Source organism: Bombus pascuorum, chromosome 4 (genome assembly GCF_905332965.1).
Source record: "Bombus pascuorum chromosome 4, iyBomPasc1.1, whole genome shotgun sequence".
In the NCBI taxonomy this organism is placed as follows: domain Eukaryota; kingdom Metazoa; phylum Arthropoda; class Insecta; order Hymenoptera; family Apidae; genus Bombus; species Bombus pascuorum.
The window spans coordinates 1,541,074-1,568,746 of NC_083491.1; the positions used below are offsets into that span (position 1 = coordinate 1,541,074).

Genomic DNA, 27,673 nt, shown 5'->3' on the forward strand with positions numbered 1-27,673 from the left:
TTACAGTAAAAACTAATTCCTGAATGCTCTAAATGATTTTGATTCTTCGTGCTTGTAATATTCGTAGTTTTACTTTTTTGCTAAAAAAATGCCCACGCTATGATTCTTTGAGTTTCTTATCAGAATTCAGCCACCATTTTGTACGACACGTATCTTGAGACACCCAGTATACTACGATTCTAACTTAACTTTCTCGAACATCGATCTTTCGTATATTTCGCGCGAACTTCTCGCTCTCGTAAAATAAAACGCTATCGTTGCAAAATTGATTTGAATTAGATCAATAAATACCAGAAAAATTTGTCTCGTTATAAAATGCAAACAGTTGTCGAAAAAGCTTAAAAAATTATACGCGACGTATCGAACGCGAGTGTACGTTTGATTCTACCGATTCCAAAGCATTATTTTCTTCTCGTTTTGTGCAAGAATGTAGCGTTATTGCTATGTGACTGGCGCATTATTATATTGCTCGTAATATTAATAACACAGATATCGAGCGTTCATTCTTGCGAAAAAAAAAATATCTCTTATCGTCAATCACGATAAGTTGAGATTACGGCCCATATGTCGTGCATGTGCTCGATGGACAGATAAGTGCGTTACACTGTCCTAGAAAATGAACGGAAGAAAGCTCATGAGGCGATCGTTCTGGCAATCGTGTTTATGGGTCACTAAGAATCCCGAAATAACCGGCACGAATTAATCGTTTTAATGTGATAAAGGAACACGAATTGTAGCGATGACGAATGTCGATCGTGTTTGTCACACACACCTTATTTACAGCGCTTTTTATCAGATTCTACATTTCATTTTCTTCGTATTAAATTCTCGTAGTGACGTAAGAGTACTACCAAACGATACGGGATTTAATGTATTTCGGCCTAATTAATTTACTAATTGTAATCGTAAATGCTGTAATAGATACAATGGCGTGCCAATACTTTTTGCAATCACTGTATATTTCCGATTTGTCTGGAAATAATTGAGATCTTTTCTCGAATAGACCGCAAAGAGTCGCATAACTTTTCGTAGATTCGCTTAAACTTAAGATTGCGTCGAAGAATGAAAGTTGAAGGTTGTGCACCAATGGCAGGTAGAACTTTCGATATATTGATAACGCGTTGAGGAAAGTGAGGGAAGAAAGGGAGTGGTTGAAGAGGAGGATAAGAAACGAGATACGTGAAAAGAAGGAAAGTACGAGTGGGGGTTAAGGTTTTAAGGAATCGCAAAGCAAATCTATTCCTTGATCCTGAGCTCCGAGTTAACAAAAATATCCTATATTTAACTACTATTAAATACATAATTTAATAACGTGTCTTTTTCAACGAATGGGTGTGTTAATATTTACGGCGAACGATATATCTACCAAGACCGAGGTGTACATAAAGTCAAAACACGGAAGGAAACATTTTGTTTTATCAGTGCACTCGTGGCAGCCTCTGTTCGGTAGCACTTGTCGGTTAAGCCTGGATACTTCACCTCGAGGGGCACTTGTCATTAACAAATTGTAAGGTAGAACCGAGGTACGAGTCGAGTAGCAACAATTAGCTGGTTATCTGCAGCAATAAATATGAACTATGTCGTGCCCTTGACATTTAAAGTGTTGCTATCTGCCGACGAGACGAGACATCATAATTACCAACATTATGCCGAGATCCGTGGAAAAATCGTCATTTTCTGCAATAGTTATACTCGAACGTACGATCGTACGAACGGATAACGGCCAATTCGATAAGACCGTCGAATTTTCATTATCGAACGATTCTTTGGGGAAGATCGAATTCGAAGTTGCGACCGAATTATTGTAGCATTAGATGGATTTAGAGTCAGATCTGTGTCGAGTTGCGTAGTAATTGAGTTAAGGTTACGTAAAGCCACGTTTCTTCGGTTTGTGGAATATACGAAAGCACGATGCAACGTTATTTACGATCCGCAAAAAGATCGTGCCCTTTTATTATTAAAATATTTGAGAGCAACAAGTTTGACGAAAGTATGAAAATATAACGTAAAATATCGTTATCGAACATAGACCACGGTTAAAGTCACAATTCTATTATAAATAGACGTTAATTTTTATCGAGTTCTCTCGTGCTAAAATAATGAAAATTTTATGATGTTAAAGTTATACCAAATTCATTTGAAATTATATCAAACGAGGTGATTATGAAGAATGTCTATCGTGTAATGTAATTATGAAGTAATAAAAACAGTGATAGTAAATATTGTACGTGCGTATCTATTGGGAGCTTTTTTATGTCAGGCTAGCATAGAAACAGTAACACAGATCACTACCATTGGTCCGAGATATCAACATGAAACCACACGTGAAAGATATGGCAATCTATTATTTCTACTTCTTCTATACCGTACTTTTCTACTTCGCGACAACTTTTTCCCCCGACGCATCGATGGCAACGATAAACTGTCTTTACGTTTAACAGACCAACCTTCTCACCAAAGTCACGTTATTAAAAATTATTAAAAGATAGACCGTGGCAAGACAATTTTCCACGCAAGCAAATTTCCAATTCCGCTATCGTAGAAAACTTCTTGGTGATAAAAATGATATTACAGCAAACAACTCTATCATACATTTATATATTTAGAGTATTAATTTCGAATTAATGAGAAAATTAGCAGACGAATGAATATACACTCTACTAGTCAAACATTTTACAAGCATACCATTAATTGAACCAATATCGTATTGATTCACTAATTTCGTTAATTAATTCGTTAAATTAATCATAAACTAGCTATTGAATTAATACTAGGAAAATGAATAATTCTTTATCAAAGAGTTTCCTAATGTAACAAATACTAAAATATATAAAGTTCCAAGTTGACTTCTACTCGAAATTCTCAGATTCTATAGAACACGCACTACAAATTCCAAATATTTGATCGACACAATTAAGAAAGTGTTTCCAAATTTTTGGTCTATAGTCTATATTCCCAACGTGTACAGTCCTGTCTGACGTTACAGTAGTCAAACTAATCTATATAGGGTGTTATCAAACAGATAACGTTGCCGGAGCTCCTATCTGGTAGCCATATTTTCGATACAATATATAGGTGATCGATATATCCACGTATAGTTCTCAGTAACTGAGAACACGGTATCACGGTTTGGTCGAGGTGTTGATTTCGAAATCGTGGACAATTTCGATCGTCTGTGTCCGTCTGTGAGTCGATACTCGCTTCACAGAAAATTGATTCTTACGTGGTCGACAATTATGCTACGGTTCTTCGTCTCGTAAGGTGTTCGTGCGTAGTTCGAAATATCGAAAAATTAATGGACGAGCCAGGATCGAGCCTGGGTTATATTTCGATGATTCGTTGAAGTGCCGGGCCTGTTGTTTACATTTGTATGAAAAATATCCTTTCGAATGAACTCGTCGCCAAAGATCAGTCGCTTTCGAGGTTGAACGAGAGTGTAAAGCAGAGGGCAAGACTTTCTCGCGAGCTGTCGTACGAATACGAAGCAGGCTCACGATTTAGAAACAAAAAGGCGAAGAGAAACAAAGAGAGAGAAAAAGATAGTTAAAGAAGAGAACGCTGGAAAATGGCAAACGGATACGACGAATGCTACGACGCATCCTGGCATCTGTTCCCTCCGGATTACGTCGAGGAGGACTATAGGTAAGGATCCTACGAGAAAATCGATTTATCGAACGATGGAACTTGGTTTGCTCGCTTCCTGTAAGAAGCAAGGATCAAGTGGATACTTTCTTTTTTCAAATGAAATTTCCTTTGAAAATTGAATCGTAGTTGATGAAAATCGAGGATGAAAAGATCGAAGGAAAATAATCTTCCTCGATATACTCTTTTTCCAAAATCACCTCAGCAGCAAACACCAATTCTCTAGAAAGCTCGAACAATTTCACGATCGACGAGTTTCGAGTTCGAAACGCCGACTCGCAATTAGAAACACGGGGAGCGACCATCCGCGTTACGATTAATCCGAAATTTATGGTGGAAACCAACAGGTGTTGGTACTTGGGCCCTTTCGGTTCTCGCGTGTCCCGTCGTGTAACAAGGCGTACCACTCTATACCGAAGGATTCGCCTAACCAATATGCGTGACTGCTCTTAAACGTTCGCTTCCGGTTTCCGGCGTTATCCGCCTAATCAGATGTACCGATCGATCCCTCAGTACCAATGCCACGATATTACCACATAGTATCATCGATATTATTTACAAAGTGACTCGTATTCCATCGAATCAAACTATCACAGTAAGTAAGGATTATTTTAGTCACCTGAGCTTCAATATCTTAAGATTCGATCTTGAACCGTGCATAATTATGATGTGCACAATTATGATTTGGTATAATAACGAGACCGCGGATTTTTATGCATTTAGAGATATTTAGAGGTGCAAAGGGCTTAGAAAGCTCATAATATGCAAAAATATACGAAATATCCAAGGTATAATACTTGTCGTAATATTTGGTATATAGAACAATTTTCTACGTAATTTTGGTTTTTTTTTTTCTTGTTCTTCTAATTATATTCATAGAAATACGTATATACAATAAGTACACAAAGTATTTGTACGTATCCTTATTTTTCGATAAAACGATTTTTCTGTCAGATTCTACGTTTCGTTTTTATAGTTCCAAATTTTTATAGTCACGCGAGGAAGCTACTAAACGATACGATTTGTCTGCGCTCAAATGTTTCTACCTTATCATATTTTAAGTAAAATCCGCGAAGCTATACGAGAAATCAAGGTAATACTCGTGTAAGAACAAATTTTTTTTAAGGTATTACATATTTTTTCATGGCGCCGTTTAATCTCTTTAGATTACGTATTTATAAGTCACATGGAAAATTATGACTCTTGGCAACGTTATCTCGAATTAAAAATCGGTATCTCGCCAGGCACTGATTTGTCAAGTTTATTGCAAAAGCTTCGTATATTACTTGAAATATAGCGTATTGGTGATATTCGGAACAAATTGCAAAGTAAATTTCTTTAGTAAAGTCTTGTTCAATTTTTCTCTTTGAATTTTTCAACTTTGTTACCAGGACATAACAAATATTCTAAAAATATTTTTAAACGCCACCAATGATCTTCATAGTACAAAACAGGAATACAAATTAGAATTAAATATGTATTTTAAAATAAAGTAACCTAGCCCGTGTGTCTCTAGTTAATCATCTTCGATGATTGGGGTTAGGTTGATGAACAAATTGCAAAGTAAATTTCTCTAGTAAAGTCTTGTTCAATTTTTCTCTTTGAATTTTTCAACTTTGTTACCAGGACATAACAAATATTTTAAAAATATTTTTAAACGCCACCAATGATCTTCATAGTACAAAACAGGAATACAAATTAGAATTAAATATATATGATGATTAAATATGATGATTAACTAGAAACACATGGGCTAGGTTACTTTATTTTAAAATACATATTTAATTCTGATTTGTATTCCTGTTTTGTACTATGAAGATCATTGGTGGCGTTTAAAAATATTATTAGAATATTTGTTATGTTCTGGTAACAAAGTTGAAAAATTCAAAGAGAAAAATTGAACAAGACTTTACTAGAGAAATTTACTTTGCAATTTGTTCCGAATATCACCAATTGTTGAAAAGTTGAAAAAGATTTGTAAGATTTTAGAGTAATGATTACTACGTGATTATTATTATTAAAAATGCGCTTTCACGATTATAAATATTTGATATACCTATGCAACAAGAAATTGACACGACGATCAAAATTATAAAATTAAAAAAATATTCTTAAGGATCATTCTATGGAAAGTGAATTAAAAATCATTTGCATCTCTCAATTACGATCTACGAGCGTACAATGAGATTTGTCTTTTGATCGAGAAGCGATAAGTCTTCGATCTTAATGTTAGATTCAGTCGACACGCGAACTACATTCGTCCGATTGCCACAGTTCGATGCAGGTCGATCGATATGACCACGCGATCCTACTGACGGACGTATTCCACTCTTTTTTTCTCTTATTGTTCGTCACGTCTCACGTGATTAATGATTAGATACATAAGATAACGCGAAACGATGCCAGAACGCTGTGGAATATTTATTCGCGCATTGTTTCACCAACTGGGAAATTCCTCTTCGATGTCGATTGAAAATTCTTCGATTGTTTTATGCAAGAAAATTATAAGCCTCGAAAGTCATGTTTCCAGGAATTACGTTCAAATTTTAGATCATAAAAGATATAACTTAGAAAACACAAAGTTGGCATCCCGCTGGGGGTAGCCACCCACATGCTATATTTATTTTTATTTATTTTTTATTACCAATGAGATATAACACTTTACCAAATGTCCTTCAGGACAAATTGTAAAAACTAAAATAAAATAAAAAAAAATTTTAGATTACAAATATGTAACTCTGTGGTTTGAAAATTAAAGAGTGATCAGATCAGAACACGAATAGTTGGAAAATAAAACAGTTGACAATATCCTTTCTGGTAAAAGATTTAACCTTCGTACTTTAAATGCTTAACGAATATTTAATAAACAGTTATTATATTTATTTTTTAGTATTTAATATTTATAAAGTATTTTTAATTTAATAAAGAGCCATTTAATATTTCAAATTTAATATACGTACGTGTATCAACCTTGTAGGTGTTATCGTTCACGTTCTGATTATTAAAATAATTCGGAGAAATTTTAGCTTCGATAACTTCCTAATGAATTAGTTTAATTTTATTTGAAAAAAAGGTGTAATTGCATTTTTCTGATGCATAAAAATGCAGAAAATTAGTTGCGTATTATGCACCGCCTGATACCATTTAACCTTCGCTTATGACATCTTCTTTTATCCCTAACCCTTTAGAAGATACAGCCTGTTCCAGTTGCGTGGGACACCCTGTATGTATTAGGTTGTCCGCAAAGTGTCTTTCTTTCGCAAACGTGTATTTTACAACAATGCACCTTATCTCAACAGAACAAAATGGATCGTACGTAATTCTGCAAATAATATAAAACAAAAAATCATTGTGCATCTATTATTTCCTCACAAAACGAAAGAAACTTTTCGGACAACCTAATAGTAACAATTACTAAAGAAAGAATCTTTAATCATCGTACATAAAGCTCCATACACGAGCACATAAAGGATGAAGGAGAAAAAGTTATCGAGAGGGACGGAAGTTCTCGAGTGTAGATCAAGACCAGTATACAAGAATTACTTTTTCAGAACCTTACCTTCTCTTCTTATGTATAAGATGTTCGACTGACCGAAAAAGCGAATGGAACTTATCCTTGTGCCTGCCTCGAATAACTTCTTAAACGTTTCTTAAACGATAGCGGCGGTAGCTGATCCTTAACGATCCGTGCACAGTTTGGGTCACGTTTGGCCCAGTGGCATTCCACCGCGTCGAAGATAGGGAGAAGTTTTTCTGAAAAAAGAAAAACGCTTTGTGAAAGAGGGTTCCTCGAAAGCCACCCGTCGAGCCACCTACTACTAGACGTACTACGTTCATTCACGACTCCAGGCTCCGCTGATCCATTGTAACTGGTTTCATGAATGAACGTAGAATGTTCGTTTTCCCGCCGTCATTCTCCCCTCTTTGCTTTTTTTCTTTCTTGTCGTCGTTCGTCATCGAGGGTGAAGAGTCTGCTGGTATAGGTACAAGCGAACAGAAAGTGGATTTTCAAGGGTTTTTCGAAAAGGATACCACCAAGGGTACGTTTAGATGTTGACAAAGTGTTCCAGGGATGAAGAGCGTAGAGTGGACGCGTTAAATTATTTCGAAAGATAAATATACCGAATGCTATAGCGATGGATAGTGGAGTAGTAGCGTTGTAATAATTATGTCAATAAAAATCACCGTTAATTATCTCGAAAGCGTCTATACAGGTATGTACATATCTGCGATCGAAACCTGCAAAATTGCGAATTTGATAATTAATAAAATAACATCGAATAATATTCGATCGAGATAATTATGACTCGTTGAGAAACGGCACTCGAAAGTTTGAAGAGTAGCAAATCGACTGCAACAGCCGAATTCGACTTCTGAGCGTATCCTCGAATGACCACTTGATACTTGGTCGGTTCACAGAAAGATTCAGGTGTTGAGGTTGTGAAACGTGCCAGGGTGAATGGATGTTCCATCCATTTAGCAGATATTTTCCGTATCCTTCATTAACATGACAATATCGGTACCTGTCGGCCACCTGAGGCTCCTGTCACGTTCTTATTTATTGCCAGTACGTGCCAGCGCAACATTTTCCTCTACGATTTCCGATGCCGACCTCTTTTTCCTTTCAAACGCTATTTCCGTTTTTCCTTCGCAGTTCAACTGGTCTTTTGTATTTCGTAGATCTGCGTTTATATATGCGAAATCTAAATGTTCAAGTGGTACTAGAGTTTACCAGCTCGACTATCGAAACGGTCACCCTCGAGTGCCGGCTTGAGTGCCTGTTACATGGGGATCGTAAAAATTTTTGAGTATCGTTACTCGTGTACTTGACGACTCGAGTGTTGTCCAATATTATGAATTTTCATTTCGTATTACAAACTTTTCGTTCGATATTACGAATACGCTTGTGTAATACGATTTTCTGTACGAATCTTATTAATTAGAACGCAAATGTTCATCCAAACTCTGATTTTTATGAACACCATTGTTCACAACTGCCTACGGAACACAAATTTTTTTTTTTATTTTATTTTATTTTGGTTTTTTACAATTTGTCCTTATGGACATTTGGTAAAGTGTTATATCTTATTGGTGAAAAAAAAAATAAAAATAAATATAGCATGTGGGTGGCTACCCCCAGCGGGGTGCCAGCTTCGTTTTTTCTAAGTTATATCTTTTATGTCGGAACACAAATGAAATAGAATCTACGTGGAGATTTGTTTTATAAACGTCACGACGAGTACTATATTTTCGATATTTTATTCAAATAGCAAATAGCAAATACTTTACGTAGCCACTGTAGGCTACCAATTACTGTAATATTACAAATATAAATAATGACAGACTTTCTTCAATTTTATAGAGACGAATAGAAAATTATCTTGCGCATCATCCTTTTACGATTTCCAATCGTTTGCGATCTTTATCTGCCTTCTGCATACTAATAATACATTACTAATAATGCTTCTACCATACAAATTTCGACACATCGCATGTCGTTTTCTGTTTTCTCAAATATCATTGTAAATATTCTATACGTCCTCATTCAAAGAATTTCAATATCTTTGCCCTTTCTGTCTTTTAAGTATTAGCAAACAAAAGTCGAAGAACAGTTCTTCGAATTAACAATTTTCCTATCTAATTTGCATCTATTGTGTCTCCACATCAGATATCGCTACAGCAGAGCCATAAATCAACAAAAGCAGTGAAAATTTTTCCAAGGGAAGACGTAGTTCCTAATGAACGATACTGGCGATTTATTGCAACCAACATTAGGTTTAATCGCCTACCAGGTAGCCAAGAAAATTCCCTTCGCTTCTCTCGATATTTTTATCTTTTGCCACGCTTCTTAAAAATTTCCAAAATAATCTCGAATCTTAAACCACTTACAAATCGCACTAGCTCATCAGCAAATCTGGCATTGTCGATTGAAAAGTATCGGCTTAACAAGTGCAAGAGAAACCGGTTTTCTCAAACAGTGGATTAACTGGAAGGCAGGCCATGCATGAGTTAGTTGAATGAGCTACCTTGATTTACCTTAAAATTCCAACCAGAACCTTAAGCACCCAGTTTATCCGAGCAGTTCGAGTTAATCAGCAAGGCTAAGAGCTATTGAGAAGATTATCAGAATTTAAACGCTCGAATCTAATCTGTTAATCGATTTCTGCTTCTCCTTTTGGGCTCCTAGGTATTTGGCACGATGTTTATTGAATTTTAAGTATTGAGATAGATGCTAGCTATTTGCATGCATACATTTTTATATGATAAAAGAAAAGGCACGTAGCAGCAATTTATTGTCATCGTTCTGCTATTCGAAAAATTGAATTATTCTATTTCTCTGTAGCCAACTAATTCGGATAATCCCGATGCTACCGTATTGGCAGGTAAAAACCCTCGGTATAATAACACTTGATCATCGAAGGGCCATGATAATCCATGCCACGATACCCTTTGGACAATATTCAGCGAAGAAAGCAGGAGGATCGCGCGGCGAGGCCGGTAAAACAATGAGACGCAGACAAATTGGGTTGCGTGCTCGAAACAAGTTGGCACAGCTATCGCCAAACAGTCGTGGGATCCTGGCAAATGTTGCTCGATTGCCCGGCAGCTCGAACTTCTCCAGTATTCTTCTACCTTTTTTTTTTCCTCTCTTGTTTCCCTCGCTCCCTTTCCTTCCACCATTTTCTTCCTCCGTTGCTCTTCCTCCGGCAAAAGTACGCCGACGCTTTGAAGTTTCCAGCGGACTCGGGCGAACAATCATTGGAAAAATCACGAGAGCGTCTCGTTGAATCCGATTCTAACCGAGTTAGAACGGCGCAGCCGTGGAAACGGCAGACGATTCGTGCACGCTCGGCGTCGTCTTCTGGAAAAGAGTTTCGCTGAACACGCGAGAGCCTCTACTCGACGATCCTTGTTCGTGCATGCTGCGGATTGATCTTTATTCTTAACGTTTCGTGACTTTTACCTGTCTCTTTTTACGTCCCTATCTTCTTCTTTCGTTCTTCTCGTATTTCTTTCCCTCTACATACGATATTTATCGGTCTCTGTATGTAATAATCGTAATAAATGCTTTTTATGCGAACGTTGGAGAATTCTTCGAGTCGTTGTTTCAGAATTAAAATCAGCATCGCGTATCCTCTTGCTTTGAATCGTTCGTAACTTTTAGTTATTTCTCCTTATGTCCTTTCTCTGATTTTGTCTTTCTCTCAGCTATATCTTATTACTTCTTTCGAATAACTTGATAGAAACGTTGTATAACGTGGGTTTGAAATTGAAAATATCCTTTGACCTTTTGTTCTACAATAGAAGATTTTTTGGCATAATTTGGATTGGATACGATCTGCGTGAAGAAGACAGAGACACGATCGTGAATATACTGTAAATTGCAATGTTCCTGGATTCTCTTTCTCTTTAGGCTGGAAACAGGATCGAAGAATAAGCTGAATCTTGAAGTCTGTACTTATAAAAACTTGAAACACTAGATAGAAATGTACAGTAACGGAAACGTGTAAATCGAGGCTGTCAAAGTAATTTACGATTTTCTGTTCTAGTAACGCGAATGATTCACCCCCTTCTATTCACTCGTGAGTATCGATAACTGCACTTGTAACACTGCCTTAGCCACCATATACAGCTCAACTTCGCTTTGCTAAAACAGAAAATCAACAGTTTCGTGGATATTTATTTCTAAACGTTTCGATATCTTAATGAATATCCTACGATATTCCTACACACGTACTTTCGATTCTGATGCCATTGATATTAATTTTTTACGTTAAATAACATTCTTCATACCAGTATCGTTAATATCCATTCCCCATGTTATCAATCCCAGCATATTTACATTTTTAACATTGATAATATTCTTAATATCGACAGCGCCAATATTCTGTCCAGTGTTAACAACATTTTCAATCCCATTGACGCTATCTTAGTATCTTAATATCGTTACAACTAGCGATATTTTTGTTAGAAATCTAAATACCGATTACGAATACCACTTGCTTTACCATTGAAAAACTACGTATATGGAAAATTTCATAAACGCGTTAAAATTCTTGAAGATCGGCCGGAAACGAAGCGGTTCGGCGCAAAAATTTTCCAACGGCGATAAATTCGAAAAGGCGAAAGCTTATGAGAAAAGTCAGAAAGGTTGGAACCGCCCTCTTCCGTACTTTTTGACTTTTTCACCAAGCAGGGACCCACGCGATCGCACAAAGCCTGGAACTGAATAAACCGGAAACCCGCTCCATCGTCGCCTCTGTCCCTTTGCCTCTTCTTTTCTCTTCTCTTCGATTCACGCTTTTTCGTCCCTCTCTTTTCGCGTGTACGCGGCATCATAATATACCTGTATTTATGCGGGTCAGTTTCTACGCGATTTGATACAACCTGCCGGTCTATTATACGTTTCCGGCTCTCGGAAAAGCATTAACAGGATCAATTTGTCGTTCCTGCGAGTACATTCTACCTGTACAGGTTTTTACGAACAGCACGCGGTCGCCGGACAGATTTGGTTACTGTCCAATTGGACTGATATGGTTACCATCTACGAATAATGGACACTCTTCTGAAACGAAGAAAAGAAAACGGATGGATGATGTCTTCTCTTGTGAACAAAACTGTTGATGGTTTTCGCGATTAAATTCTGCGAAGATTTGTGAACAATTCGATCGATGGTTGTTATTTATGGACAACGAAGAAGAGCGAATCTTTCTGAGAGGAATAGGAAACGGAGTTTCTCTATCGAATATTAATATTAATATTAATAATTATTAGATTTCGATGAACGAGGATCGAAAGATAACTTGTGAATAATTTCGTCGATGATCATTACCAACAACAAAGGTTAGATATTTTGGAAAGGAAGAACAATCCCAGTAGAATCGATTTGATCGATTTGAGTAGAAGCGATCTGATACAACCTGCCGGTCTATTATACGTTTCCGGCTCTCGGAAAAGCATTAACAGGATCAATTCGTCGTTCCTTCGAGTACCTTCTACCTGTACAGGTTTTTACGAACAGCACGCAGTCGCCTGTGTTTCGAATTGGACAGATTTGGTTATCGTCCAATTGGACTGATACAGTTACCTTCTACGAATAATGGACACTCTTTTGAAACGAAGAAGAGAAAACGGATGGATGATGTCTTCTCTCGTGAATAAAACTGTTGGTGGTTTTCGCGACCAGATTCTGCGAAGATTTGTGAACAATTCGATCGATGGTTGTTATTTATGGACAACGAAGAAGAGCGAATCTTTCTGAGAGGAATAGGAAACGGAGTTTCTCTATTCAATATTAATATTAATATTTCGATGAACGAGGATCGAAAGATAACTTGTGAATAATCTCGTAAAAGGTTAGATATTTTGGAAAGGAAGAACAATCCCAGTAGAATCGATTTGATCGATTTGAGTAGAAGCGATCTGATACAACCTGCCGGTCTATTATACGTTTCCGGCTCTCCTTTGAGTACCTTCTACCTGTACAGCTTGAAGTTGAGGTATTAAAGAATTTGGGACAGAGTCGGGACAGTAGTGAACATTAGGAAACTAATTAGTTTGTGACTTGTTTATAGCTGTTTAACTATTGAGTTTACCAACAGATAAATGCAAATAAAACGATGGACAAAAGAAAGGCTAAAGGTGGTATACCAAGAATTATCGTAATTCTCATTCTATATATTCTTAGTACGTCGTAAAGAATTATTCTGTTTAAAGTATATTAAGATACATCGTTAGGACAGTACACAATAGAATGTCATTAAGTATAGTAACGTTATTTCCTAAAATTACGATATTAGGAAGATCGAAAGATCGTCAGAAATATTCTTTTATATTCTTCAATAAACCATTTGTGTTCTTACATTGAGCAATGAAATTAGTATAATCCCTACTTCAATGACTTTATCAATCTAACAAATACTCTACTTTAAGTTATCTTAAAACTGTATACTATCCAAACCAGCTCAAAGTATGACCTGATTATCCAGAGTAATCCACGTTAGGAAATAATCGCGTTAAACGTTCGATCATCGATTTCCAAATCTCATACATCGAGAATTTGATAGCCATCGATGTAGTAAACATTATTATTTATATATTTAATTCTCTGTATCTACGAACCAATCGTAATATTTTTTATTCATAGAAATTGACAAAGTACAGATATAATTCTTCTGTTCATCGCGTTTCTATAATATCAAACAACGTAGTATCATAACATCAACAACGTAGCATCGAAAATCACGCGTAGCTTTAAAAATCGATAACAGAGAAAGATCAAAGCCTGCGTATTTGCATTTGTTATTCGGACGCGTCGATTTTTCCACGTTTCGTAATACCAGCCACCAGGAAGCCGTGTCAGACCTTCAACGGCATAAACTACGTAACGATCGTGACTACGCCCGAGGACGCTTCTAACCCACTTTCGACTATCGACACACACAGTATCGTTGCGGTACAAATACAGAAAGAAAACGAACCGTGAAGGAAGAGGCCTAAAATTGACAAAAGAGAGACGAAGAGGAAGAAAAAATCGAAATGACACGGTAAAAGCACCGCTAATGCCTTTTCACATTAACACTCGACGCAAAGTATGCTCTCGGTGTAAAAGGTCCTGATCGATGGAGCGATCCGATTGGTGGAGCCGCAACGAGGGTTAAAATCAACCCCCTAGACACTTCTCAGGGCCGATCCTCTAGAAACTAGCGTCCGATTGGTCCACACGAGGCTCCACCCCTTCGATGAAAATTTACCCCTAGCGCCTCTGGACAGTCTATTCTCGTTTACGAGCGTTTGCTCGAGCGTTTCGCAATTTCAATAAATTTTCATTCCAGCTTCTGTTACGTTGCACTCTTCGATCTCAAAAGTAGACTGCCGGCTGCATGCCGCTTCCACCGATTAGGCGGTGGATTTTTAGACAGGTTGACCTATTTGCTTTTGACCTGAGTATATTTGTTTTTGAAACGAGTAAACGTCTCGGTCGATGACCATAGAAGGCGATTTCGTAGGTTTTCAGAATTTTCAGGAACGTTGCATCGAATTTCGTTTAATTAGTTTGGCAGATCGAATTTTCTACGACAATTTTCATAATCGCATGTTTGTCAGCAACCACGTAAGAAGGATATTCAAACAACTGGGAAACTATTGAAAACTAGTTTCCTCTGAAAAGTATTTCTCGAAGCTGCAGATACAATCTCCAAAGAAGCTTGTCCTTTCGAGCCACCCCTTTCCACCTGAAATGCCCATGGCCGTAATGGAACAGTTAGAACGTTTCTCTGTCCTAGATTGATTTCTATGCTGTCCGCTCGAAAGAACGGTCTACTACGTTGGCTGGAAAATTCAGCCAGCTAATTCTCTTGGCTGACAGAGAGGGGTGGACTGTCGCGCGACTCGGGCCGGAGGGTGAGCTCGCCAATCCCCGCCCCTGGCGAAGATCCGCCCTCGGCTTCGAGTGTGCTTGACGAGCGAAACTGTACGGAGGTAGGGAACACTAGCCGTCAAGTGCTCGTCGAGGACACTCAAAAAGTACAAGGAGAGTCCTTCAGCCTAGACCAAGTCGAATCGAGTCTACCCGTTTCCTCCGATCTTCTTCATCTCCTTCGATCTCTACGTCGATACAAAATGAACGTGACGTGAGTTGCCGCGATGTTTCCACGGGTTCCTGGTTCTCGTGACAGTGCCGCGGAACGTTTAAAGCTTTCAAACGTCGTTGCTTGAAAGCATAGCGGTGTGTCGTCTGGAATCTAAACTAAGATCGAGCTCGCGAGTGTTGGTGAAACGAACGATGAACCGCGAAGAACCGTTCGATAGGAAGACAATGATCGGGTGTGCGAGTGAACTGATCGTTTGAACGATGAGCGATTCGGAGTGATTTGGGGAAGTGATATTTAAACGAGTTGGAGTAGAGAAAGGGGACGAGAGTAGGCAGAAGGTAGGAGAGAATTTTAGAAAAGAAAACCGAACGGGAAGAGGGGTTTTAAAAGATAAAAGAAACGGGAAAAAGGGAGTAATAGAAAAAGAGTGAACGAGTGTGCGAGAACCACGAGGACATTAACATGTACTGACGCCACTACTAACATCTCCTCGACCTTTCAAAATGGCGGACAAGAATAAGATTCTACCCTGGCCGCTGCTATCCTATCCGACCAGTCTCTTGAATCACGTCTGGTACAGCCAGATCGCTTTCAATAATAGGTAAACGAACTGGATGAAAAAGAAGAAACAAAAAAAAGATACATAGCGAATATATCACGTATACGAAGCTTATTTTGCCGACACTGCCCACCCTGCCTGCTCCGAGTAGAGTAGAATTCGATCGTCCGATCAGACCCTTACGCAGTATCCTTGCAGAATTTCGCATGCTTCAACGAGGATTCTCGTGAGACGAGATTTCGATGAAATAATTTGGAGAAGAAAAGGTAGCAGTGTTGCTTTAGTTGGCTGAACAGACTTCTTTTTGCAAAGTATCGCGTAGAATTTTAGTTCGATTTGTGGTAGAATTTTATTTTAGTACGTGAACGCGGTAAATGTTGGGTTTCTTGGGAGATTGAAGGAATTTAGTATATATTATGTAATGAAAAAATAAGCAAACGTTATCTACGGTTGGTTTACAATTTTTTGAAAAACGTAAGAGAGTTCGAAAATGGCCCGAGATAGAGGAAAAAGTCGCTCGATAATATTATCGGTAATTATTTATTGTCTCGTAATCGAAAGGAGATCTTGATGGCCCTCGAATTCTTCCACGTGGCTCCGGTGACATGTATCGGAGCTTATCGAGCGCTCGTTCGATTATCGACATCCCTGATTAACTTCTATAACGCGAATGGTTTCATCGATCGACTTTTCGTTGCAAAACAGTTGACAACGAGCAATAAAGAGAAACTCGAGAATTCTTTGGAAGAAACTTTAAAAATATTGCGACGCTTAATCGGAATCGCTGGTGACTTCGATGCTGCAACTTCCATTTTAATTGCCAGCGAACGAACAGTTTTAGGAGCGAAAAGTAACGCCAATTAGTTTCTTCTTCGACCAAGTTCCTGGTTGAAAATTTCCAGCGACTGTTTTATTCTCGAACGCGAGTTCCATCGAAGTTTCCACGAACTTTTTTCATTAGTTTCGTGATTTCGGTATTCGTTCTGGCAAGTAGAAGGAAGTTTAGTTACTTAGAGGAAACGGAAATTTTTCCGCTTGGGATTTAACTTTCTCGTTTCCTTCGACCAAAGTGGAAACTTCTATGTCAGTTGGGAATTCTGGTGTGAGTTCGAGCGAAAGGCATAAAGAAACGGTATATTACCGTAAATCCGAGACTCTGGTTTTTCTATCGCGAAGATGAAATTTGATTACAAAGCGCGATCTTTAGTTTAAGCGAAAATTTGTATCCATTTCCAAAAATGTTTTCACCTTTCAGAAATCGTATCTTTCCGCGTATCTTTGTCTAATGAGCGCTTTAACGATCGCATTGCGCCACTGTACAAGTTTGTAGTTGTAAGAATGAAAGTTAACGATCTAATCCTGAAACTTACCAACACCGAACATCGATAATCCTGGAAATTTCTATACAGCGCGATATCAAAACGCTCTGATATCTTTATCCTTATCAGATTTTTTAAATCTCCTTTTTCTTAAAACACCGGCAAATCTCCGATATCGAGAAACAGCGTGGTGGACAGGCGTCGATTAAACAAATTTTCTGATGGCTTTTTGAACCAGGAACGTGGCCGAACGTGTTGCGATAATAGGTAGGTTCGGCTTAAACTAGAAGGCCAAAAATTCGCTTCTATACCGGAAGACAGGTTGTTTGGCAGCAAAGCTGCAGGTATCCAGTCTTTTGACGGCGCAGGACGCGTCTAATCGGGTCTTAAGCGTCCTGCTGGCTTCTCGATGCTTTTCGCGCCGCAGGAAAACTTGGAAAATTGGATTGATTCCGTTGAAAACCGACCTTCGTGCCCGACTTCTCGACTCGCAACAGCCTTTCGTTTAAACTAAATCCACGACCCTAAGGCTCGATCCTATTATTTCGACCGATAGATTTAGTTTTCTATGATTTTATAAATTCTACTTACATTTTCTTTCGTTTCATTTTTTCGAGGTAATTGTTTCCATCTATTTTGCAGTAGGATTCACGTACTAACTGTAGTTGTGCACGTGTAGAGTTTAGATGAGAAATATATGCAAATAGGTAGATGCTCGATCAGTGTAATCCTGTCGGCTGAGACGAATATTTTCCCTGTTTTCTAACGATTTTTCTTTGTTGTTTTGCTGTTGCAGAATATTAGAGAGCATCAAAATGCCCAGAACAAGTTTCCACATTCATGACATCCTGCAGCTTGATTCTAAACCATCCCAGGACGAAACGGAGGTGCAAGGTAAGAACAAGTATAATTTTTCTAATCTTCTATAGCCAAGTTGTTTCTCTGTTAAATCTCCATCGTGGAAGAATCGATTAATACTCGTATTTTACGCTATCGGTTTCCATTAAGATCAGTCGACTTTGCGATAGGATCCATTGATTGCTATACGATCTAGTTCTTTCCTTAAAAATTTCTACGCTCGTTTGGAAATTTAAAAATTTCACCCGTTAAATATGAATTAGATTTGTTTTATTTCCAAATGTCGCATAATTTCATTCTTAGTTTTAAAATGTTGGAAATTTCAATTATATCGGTCTATCGTTTTGTCAATTAATTTCTCTGATAAATTAACTTGGCTGAAATTTCCAACAAAATAGAATTGCAAATGTAAAGTTAGATACAATCGATGTTAAGGACTTGGATCCTGAAAATTCTCGTTACAGGTAGTACCACGGTGCTACCGACCACGAACGATGTTCCGTCGGCGTATCAACAGTTTTTCGAACACACGACGGCCATGTTACAGCCCGCGATATACGCCAACTTGAACAGAGGCACCCTACCACCCCCGCCACCTGGTTTATTGGGATGGCCGACTGGTCCAACGTTACCAACAACGTTACCACAGCCTCTGGAGGAAGTTAATGGTGAGTGAGAAGAAAGAGGGTATCATAAATCGTTGCAAATCACCGATACAGAGATTAAAAGCGATCGGCGATGAGTGGACTGCGGCTGTTTATGCATTTATGGAAAATTCAAATACCAATACGTACGAAAATGCATAGAATGCGTATAATACGAAATATTCAAGGTATCTGTCGTAGTATTCAGAGAATGAATCTCTACTTAGGATCTATATGTATTTCCTTTTGTATTCACAAGAAATTTGCATAAATATCCGCAGTTCATCGTCCACGATTATAACGCCATTCCTTAGGATATCCTCTATATTTTTCCTGACTTTGTTCTCAAATTCTTCTATATGCCTCATTTACAGTGAGAATGTCCCTATTTACGAACAATAAAAAATTAACTTTATCCGCGAGTTTGATAAATTACGTCGATTTTTGTGTCTGAAGCTCTCACTGATTCGCACGTCTCACACATTTTACCAACATTGCGTACCAGGATGCGTATAATACGAAATGTTCAAGGTATCTGTCGTATTATTCAGAGAATGAACTCTACTTAGGATCTATATGTATTTCTTTTTGTATTCACAGGAAATTTGCATAAATATCCGCAGTTCATCGTCCACGATTATAACGCCATTCCTTAGAATATTCTCTATATTTCTCATGATTTTGTTCTCAAATTCTTCTATATGCCTCATTTACAGTGAGAATGTCCCTATTTCCGAATAATAAAAAATTAACTTTATCCGCGAGTTTGATAAATTACGTCGATTTTTGTGTCCGAAGCTCTCACTGATTCGCACGTCTCACACATTTTACCAACATTGCGTACCGGGATGCGTATAATACGAAATATTCAAGGTATTTGTCGTATTATTCAGAGAATTAATCTCTACTTAGGATCTATATATATTTCTTTTTATATTCACAGGAAATTTGCATAAATATCCGTAGTTCATCGTCCACGATTATAACGCCATTCCTTAGGATATCCTCTATATTTTTCCTGACTTTGTTCTCAAATTCTTCTACAGGGTGCGCCGTTAGAATTCGGACAGAATTCAATTTGTAGTTCCCACCATATTAGAATTCAGATGTTTGTGCTGATTGACTCTGAAGTTAGTTAAATATGTCAATAAGTCTTCTATAACCTCAAAATGACAGAACTCGTTAAGCAAAACCCGGAATACGATAGAAGAGCGGCGATTATAGAAAGTCTTCGCGCCGGGTGGATGCCAAAGTGAATCGGAGGAACGACCGTTGGCTGGCCCACAATCTCGAAGATGTTCCTGTTGTGGGCAAAACCAAATTTCCAGCAAGTGTTCACGTTTTGAGCGTTGTCTCAAGTGAGGGCGACGTCATGCCTCCGCACTTCTTCCAAAAAGGCGAAAGAATCACAAAGGAGGTTTATTTGGAGGTCCTGAAGACAGTAATAAAGCCGTGGATGGAAATTACGGCTTCTGGAAGGCCGTATTTATTTCAACAAGATGGCGCACCTGCTCACACAAGTCATCTTGTTCAAAATTGGCTCTCTGACAATGTGGACATGTTTTGGTCGAAAGATTTCTGGCCTCCTAACAGTCCCGACCTAAACCCATTGGACTATTACGTGTGGGGCGTTATCGAGAGACAAACTAATAAATGCAGGCACCCCAACGTCAACTCCCTACGAGCTGCTATCGAGTCAGAATTCGCGACAATTAAACGCGACCAGTTGAAGTCAGCGTGCTCGCGCTTTAGAGCAAGAATAGAGCAGGTCATAGAGGCAGAGGGTGGTTACATAGAATAAAAGTTCTCAGCAAGGACCCTTTAAATGAGATATAACAACATTTTCATGTGTTTTTGTGTATTGACTTAAATAAACAACTTTCTGCACAAAACTTCTTTTGTCCGGATTCTAACGGCGCACCCTGTATATGCCTCATTTACAGTGAGAATGTCCCTATTTACGAATAATAAAAAATTAACTTTATCCGCGAGTTTGATAAATTACGTCGATTTTTGTGTCCGAAGCTCTCACTGATTCGCACGTCTCACACATTTTACCGATATTCTTGTGCTTTTGCTGTCCAAATCGACCAAAGAATACTTTTAAGAGGCAGTGTATAACTTAGGAAGAAGGGGCTGTATCGAAACCCTTATTTATTTAACACCCTACAATTGGCCCGCGTCGGCTAAGCAGGATCTAATGGTCCTATAAAAGATCTTTGTGGGTCCTGTGCACCGATTGGCCAATACAAGAAGACAGATGTCCCTTCGAGGACAGATGCGTGTAGTCCTGTAGGCCCTCGATGAATCGAAATTGTCACGCCCAAAAAATCCACCGGTAGCCTATCGGCTCTTTTCACCTTTTCTCCTTATCTTCCCTTCGTTTTATTCCTTTTATATCCTCATCCCTTTTTTTTTTCGTTGAACATTCGTGGAACCGAGAAATCGTGCATTTCACCCCTTTAAATGCGAGAAACGTGGTTTCGATCAGGTAGCGAATTTGCTGGAATTCTCGATGTTTTTACGCGGTGTATATTTCTCTTGCGAAAAACGATCGTTTAGATTGATTTTTATAAATTGAAAAATTTCCTTCAGAAATATCGCTTACTTGCACCTTATCCTTGCTAGGATTACGATAAAACGCTCAAAGTTCTGACTCTTGGTAAAATAATTTGACAAGAATCGCAAGTTTCGTCACAATTGACGATCGTATGTAACGATTGAAAATTTCTAACGTGAAAGGGAAATTTGATGCTGGTAGTATCTCGAAATTAGGGCTTAATTAATCGCAGAATCGTTCTTTTCGAAGACGTTAACGTCTCCGTAGCGAGGAATGTCTAATTGAAATCACGACTCGACTGCGACTACAGCCTAATCTCCCATGAAAATGATACAGTCGGTCCCATGGGGTGCAATAGGGTATCAAACAGGCTTTATATTGCTTCACACTCACCCCAACCAGGCTTACGGGTCTTTCACAAAAGCGTATTGTATGTTCACGAATCCAGGGACCTCGTAGTTGTACATTAAATTAGCGTGTCTCTAGGCCACCGTGGTATTTGCTACTTTAGCCGAAGATTAATCAAAATATTGTTGAATTAAATGGCGAACAGACCGAGTATACTAAATTCTGGTCTATATGGTTCCTTTATTTCTAATTTCTAATTCAATTTTCGTCGTTTTTTATTATATGTTCATTTTTTAGAATTTTACAATTAACAGCAGCTGAATAATTAGTTAAATCTTCCGTTTGTGTATCAATCGAGAGTACTTTTATTGTATCTCGAACATTTCCTGCTATTTCTAATCTTAGTTTCGTCGTTTTTTATTATATATTCATCTTTTAGAATTTTACAATTAACAGCAGTCTAATAATTAGTCAAATTTTCCGCTTGTGTATCAACCGAGAGTACTTTTATTGTATCTTGAACATTTCCTGCTGTTTCTAATCCAAGTTTCGTCGTTTCTTATTACATATTTATTTTTTAGAATTTTACAATTAACAGAAGCTTAATAATTAGTCAAATTTTCCGCTTGTATTTCAATGGAGAGTACTTTTATTGTATCTCGAACATTTCCTGCTATTCCTAATCCAAGTTTCGTCGTTTCTTATTACATATTTATTTTTTAGAATTTTACAATTAACAGCAGCTTAATAATTAGTCAAATCTTCCGCTTGTGTATTAATCAAAAGTACTTTTATTGTATCTCGAACATTCCCTGCTATTTTTAATACAAGTGTTCGTCGTGTTTTATTATATATTTATTTTTTAAAATTTTACAATTAACAGCAGCTTAATAATTAGTCAAATCTTCCGCTTGTGTATCAATCAAAAGTACTTTTATTGTATCTCGAACATTTCCTGCTATTTCTAATCCAAGTTTCGTCCTTTTTTATTACATATTCATTTTTTAGAATTTTACAATTAATAGCAGTCTAATAATTAGTCAAATTTTCCGCTTGTGTAGCAACCGAGAGTACTTTTATTGTATCTCGAACATTCCCTGCTATTTTTAATACAAGTGTTCGTCGTTTTTTATTACATATTCGTTTTTTAGAATTTTACAATTAACAGAAGCTTAATAATTAGTCAAATCTTCCGCTTGTATTTCAATGGAGAGTACTTTTATTGTATCTCGAACATTTCCTGCTATTCCTAATCCAAGTTTCGTCGTTTCTTATTATATATTTATTTTTTAAAATTTTACAATTAACAGCAGCTTAATAATTAGTCAAATCTTCCGCTTGTATAGCAACCGAGAGTACTTTTATTGTATCTCGAACATTTCCTGCTGTTTGCAATGTTTAATAGTTGGCGGAGCAATTTCACTGCACGAGCGATCGATCGATTTATATTGTTTTCTTGCAAATAAAATATCGCAGTAGTCACCGTCGGCAAGACATCGTCGGTTCGTTCGCTTAATTTATCCTGATGCATTTAAATAAACTACGTATGTACATCGTCTGAACGATGAGCAAACACTCGTTAACAAGACTCGAGAAGATCGATACAGGCTTGCATCTGCCTGCAATCAGCGTTAGGAGTTAAGGATAGTAAAAATGCAGCTGTAGTAATATTTCAGTCATTTTAACGATGATTCTTTCCAAGCGATATTTATTCATTTTTGAGCAACTAAAACGAAATTGACTTCTAACTCCGGGTAGAGACGTAGTAATGATTAAATATCGGAAAAGTAACATATACGAGTAACTGTCAGAGACATAGAAATTATACGATTTCGTCAAAACATCTTTTAAACGACTATGACTGTAGAGAAGTTAGAAAAATACTAGACCAGTAGCAAAGCATTTACAGCTCTTTAATCTACTAGCTTTTCAATCGAGAGACGAGAAATTATAATTCATCCTGGTATATAGATACTTATTTGACTTGGTATCCGATCAATTCTACAAGATCAATGCACAAATTCCAATTGGTTGTTTTAAAAATTCCGTCCAAGTTCAACTCATTCTCATCGCTCGATCTCCCAAACACTTCTCACAAGATTCGGCGGATCGTCGAATTTTCTTACAATTAAAATATAGAATTTCTTAACGTTCATTGATCGATCAAAATTCGCTTTACCAGCTAATTCGACCGAACAAAAAATCCCACGAGAAACATACGTTCAACTTGGAAAGTAATATCGCGATGTTCAAAATTGCAGTGTTGCAGCAGCCAGACTCAACGAGCCCGACGATCTCTGATCTTTCGTTCCCGCCGAAACAGGAGACAAACCACGAGTGTAAGGAGGAGGAGTCCGCTGATTTCGAAGACGAGCAGCAGGCAAACGAGGCGCAACCACACGAGACGGAGCACAAGAAACGAAAAAGACGAGTGTTGTTCTCGAAAGCGCAAACGTTCGAGCTCGAGAGGCGTTTTCGACAACAGAGATACTTGAGCGCGCCGGAAAGAGAACATCTGGCCTCGATCATTCGACTGACGCCCACGCAGGTGAAAATTTGGTTCCAGAATCACAGGTACAAGACAAAACGAGCAGCTACCGAAAGGGTAGAAGCCAGTGGAAGTGGATGTTCACCCAGAAGAGTTGCTGTTCCACTGTTGATTAAGGATGGAAAACCTTGTCAGTCGAAATTAATGGAACCTACCACGTATCCAAGCACTGGCCAAGTTCCTATGCCTCCGTACATGCAAAAGCCATACTGGTGGTAAAAGAAGCAACGGTGAACTGTTAAACGCAATCGTCAAATGAATTGCGAAACAATTTCGTCGTGGACTATTGCTAGAATATTGGACGTTGTTGGTACTGGGATATCTGAGGGATTGTTGGGAAATGGGAATCGGATAATCGTTATAAGGGTAGGTTTATCCGCAGGTTTGTGGACAAAACGGTCGAAGATTGTTATTGTTAAGTGATTAGATTCCGGTGACACAAGATGAAATATGGTTACCGTCTACGAATAATGGACGCTCTTCCTGAAACGAAGAAAAGAAAATGGATGGGTGATGTCTTCTCTTGTGAATAAAACTGTTGATGGTTTTCATGACCAGATTCTGTGAAGATTTGTGAACAATTCGATCGATGGTTATTATTTATGGACAACGAAGAAGAGTGGATCTTTCTGAGAGGAATAGGAAACGGAGTTTCCCTATCGAATATTAATATTAATATTGATAATTATTAGATTTCGATGAACGAGGATCGAAAGATAACTTGTGAATAATCTCGTCGATGATTATTACCAACGACAAAGGTTAGATATTTTGGAAAGGAAGAATAATCTAAGTGGTATCGATTTGATCGATTTGAGTAGAGGCGATCTGATACAACCTGCCGGTCTATTATACGTTTCCGGCTCTCGGGAAAGCATTAACAGGATCAATTTGTCGTTCCTTCGAGTACCTTCTACCTGTACAGGTTTTTACGAACAGCACGCGGTTGCCTGTGTTTCGAATTGGACAGATTTGGTTATCGTCCAATTGGACTGATACAGTTACCTTCTACGAATAATGGACACTCTTTTGAAACGAAGAAGAGAAAACGGATGGATGATGTCTTCTCTTGTGAATAAAACTGTTGGTGGTTTTCGCGACCAGATTCTGTGAAGATTTGTGAACAATTCGATCGATGGTTATTATTTATGGACAACGAAGAAGAGTGGATCTTTCTGAGAGGAATAGGAAACGGAGTTTCTCTATCGAATATTAATATTAATATTGATAATTATTAGATTTCGATGAACGAGGATCGAAAGATAACTTGTGATTAATCTCGTCGATGATTATTACCAACGACAAAGGTTAGATATTTTTGAAAGGAAGAATAATCTGAGTGGAATAGGACACGAGGTAACGAATAATTTATCGATCATTAACAAATAGGCCCATCCAAAACCGGAAAAGTATCTTAAAACCACAGTCAACAACGGATTAAGTGCTTCGTAAACAATATCTTAACTCAAAAAGTTCAGTTGTTGAAAAAGACAAGTGATAATCGAAGAATCTTAAAGTAATATATACCGGTAAACATCGATGTTAAAAATTGTTACGTTATTAATAATTTCAGGATACGGAGAATACAAGTTGCCCAAGAAAAATTCAGTGAGATGTTCTGGATCGAAGAAAAAGAAAACACAAGTTGGCATCTGAAAGATAACTTTGAGAAAAACCATGCTGAAACTCTAAAGTGAATTCCAATGGGAAACAAACGTTACCGTTACCCTTCGTACTAAGATTATCAAGAACGAAACGTGTTATTAGCGTAGGTGTCGTTAACAGTAACGAAGAGTGTGTTGTCTACGGAACTTCGAGGATATTCGTGTTCTCGTTGTTAGAATAAATGAATTACTCCCGGTCGAAGTTGACGATAGACAGAGGCGTTTTAATTCGTTAAAAAAATGATCGAACGCTACGCGATGGAGACACGCCGCGAATTACACAAATTCGATGAAACTTTTAATCGATAAAAGTGTCATTCGAGTGATACTATGCGACTACCGATACCGACTACGTCGTGTTTCCTCCATCGTATCAGATGTTCGCGGTGGACTGTTAAAACCAAAAATGAAAAATCCTACACTTCGTAACGACAGAGTGATCTACGACACTATAAATAGAAAATTGGATAAGATACGTATGTATATACCATTGTCGAGTCAAAACTTTGGAATCACAGTACCAGTCGATGTATAATTTTGCTAATTCGTAATACTTTCTAGTCAAATAAATTTAAATGAACTAAACTAGAGAAACGAAAGAACTTTGACCATAAAGAACGACTTCGATTAGATTACTTAATTTTAGAGTATTAATAGGTTTTATCGCGTAAAATCAAGAATAATATGCAATAAGGCTGGGTATCCTAAAAGATTAACTAGCTTAATTTAAATTATTGTAATTATTATAATTTAACGACCATCCATCACCCCAATCACACCTTTACCGATATCCGAAATAGCTTTAATACCAAATATCCTCGAATACTCCTATAAGCAACTATCGTTAGTCGAGAAGATCGATTAAGCATAGCTAAGAGCGTGATTTCAAATTTTTGGCCAGTATCGTAGGATCGATCGTTAGATAGATTCGCAGTTTTCAGATTATTCGTTTTGTACAAAGCTGTGGTTAGTCCATGTAGCGTGTATGTATGTGTATATATGAGTGTACTTTGAGAAAAGTATTTCTCACGTTCATAGTTAAAGATGCTAACAGAGATCCGTCATTCCCTCTTACGAATAACGGATAAAGAAATGAAGTATCAAAGTTAATATGGTCGTTTTTCATAAGACACTTGTAAAAGAAAATATCGTGCAGTAAAATTGCAAAGATTCCTGATTGCTCTTATGTAATACGAACACACCACATTCTATCAATCTAATCGCGATAACGAGATAAAATAAAGCGAAAAACAATCTCTCATGAAGAGTTAGAGAGTGAAAAGGTCGTTACGTGTACATTCTTACAAAATGTAATTAGTCGGAAGAATTAAGCTTGCAACACGAGAGATTTAATCCTTAAAGGTTGTCGCTGGTAAAATCGCAGCTCATCTTACGAACGTCCATTTATTATCGTTCGATGTTAAACGGACGTTAGAAAATTGTTTTATTTGCAGTGATTAGAAATAATAATATCGCGATGGTAGAAGAAAATTCGTATGGGATGAAATCCCACGCGCGATAGCCTTTAAGGGATAATTTCTTTCCATTTTTTTAGAAATAAAAAGAAAAATCACCATATATAGATTCGTAGCAGAAATTCGAATCTTGTGATCGTCGAGGAAAGTATTACACGGTAAGTCGTTAATTATACGATTTGAACGTCCGTTGTAAAATAAACACAGGCCAGTTTTCGAAGATTCTCGATCGTTTCGTTTCTCGGAGAAACGTTTCGTAGAACGAGGGGGGAAGCAGGTATTATAGTGTAATTATAGAGAAGTGACTTGACAGATACCAGTCGATACAGAGATCCCAGATTATTACCTTTAATTAAGTAGCGAGTAATTACGTCGAATAGGTTGTATATATGTACATTGTATATAATACATAGTAGTCTGATATATCAGACACATATTTAATAAAATCGAATCTTAAGCAAA

General features: G+C 37.6%; 1 protein-coding gene across 2 annotated transcripts; it reads left to right on the top strand.

The window, feature by feature from the left end:
* The first annotated feature begins 3,109 nt into the window (after positions 1–3,109).
* LOC132906209 (homeobox protein Nkx-2.2a-like) lies at positions 3,110–27,673 on the top strand. 2 transcript variants are annotated; one of them, XM_060958180.1, is made up of 4 exons: positions 3,110–3,642; positions 17,911–18,008; positions 18,437–18,640; positions 23,786–27,673. In XM_060958180.1, the coding sequence occupies exons 1-4, from the start codon at positions 3,566–3,568 to the stop codon at positions 24,289–24,291; spliced, it is 885 nt and encodes a 294-aa protein (XP_060814163.1). In that variant the 5' UTR covers positions 3,110–3,565; the 3' UTR covers positions 24,292–27,673. The 2 variants fall into 2 exon arrangements, with proteins under 2 accessions (XP_060814163.1, XP_060814164.1); XM_060958181.1 differs by lacking the exon at positions 3,110–3,642 and adding an exon at positions 14,846–15,837.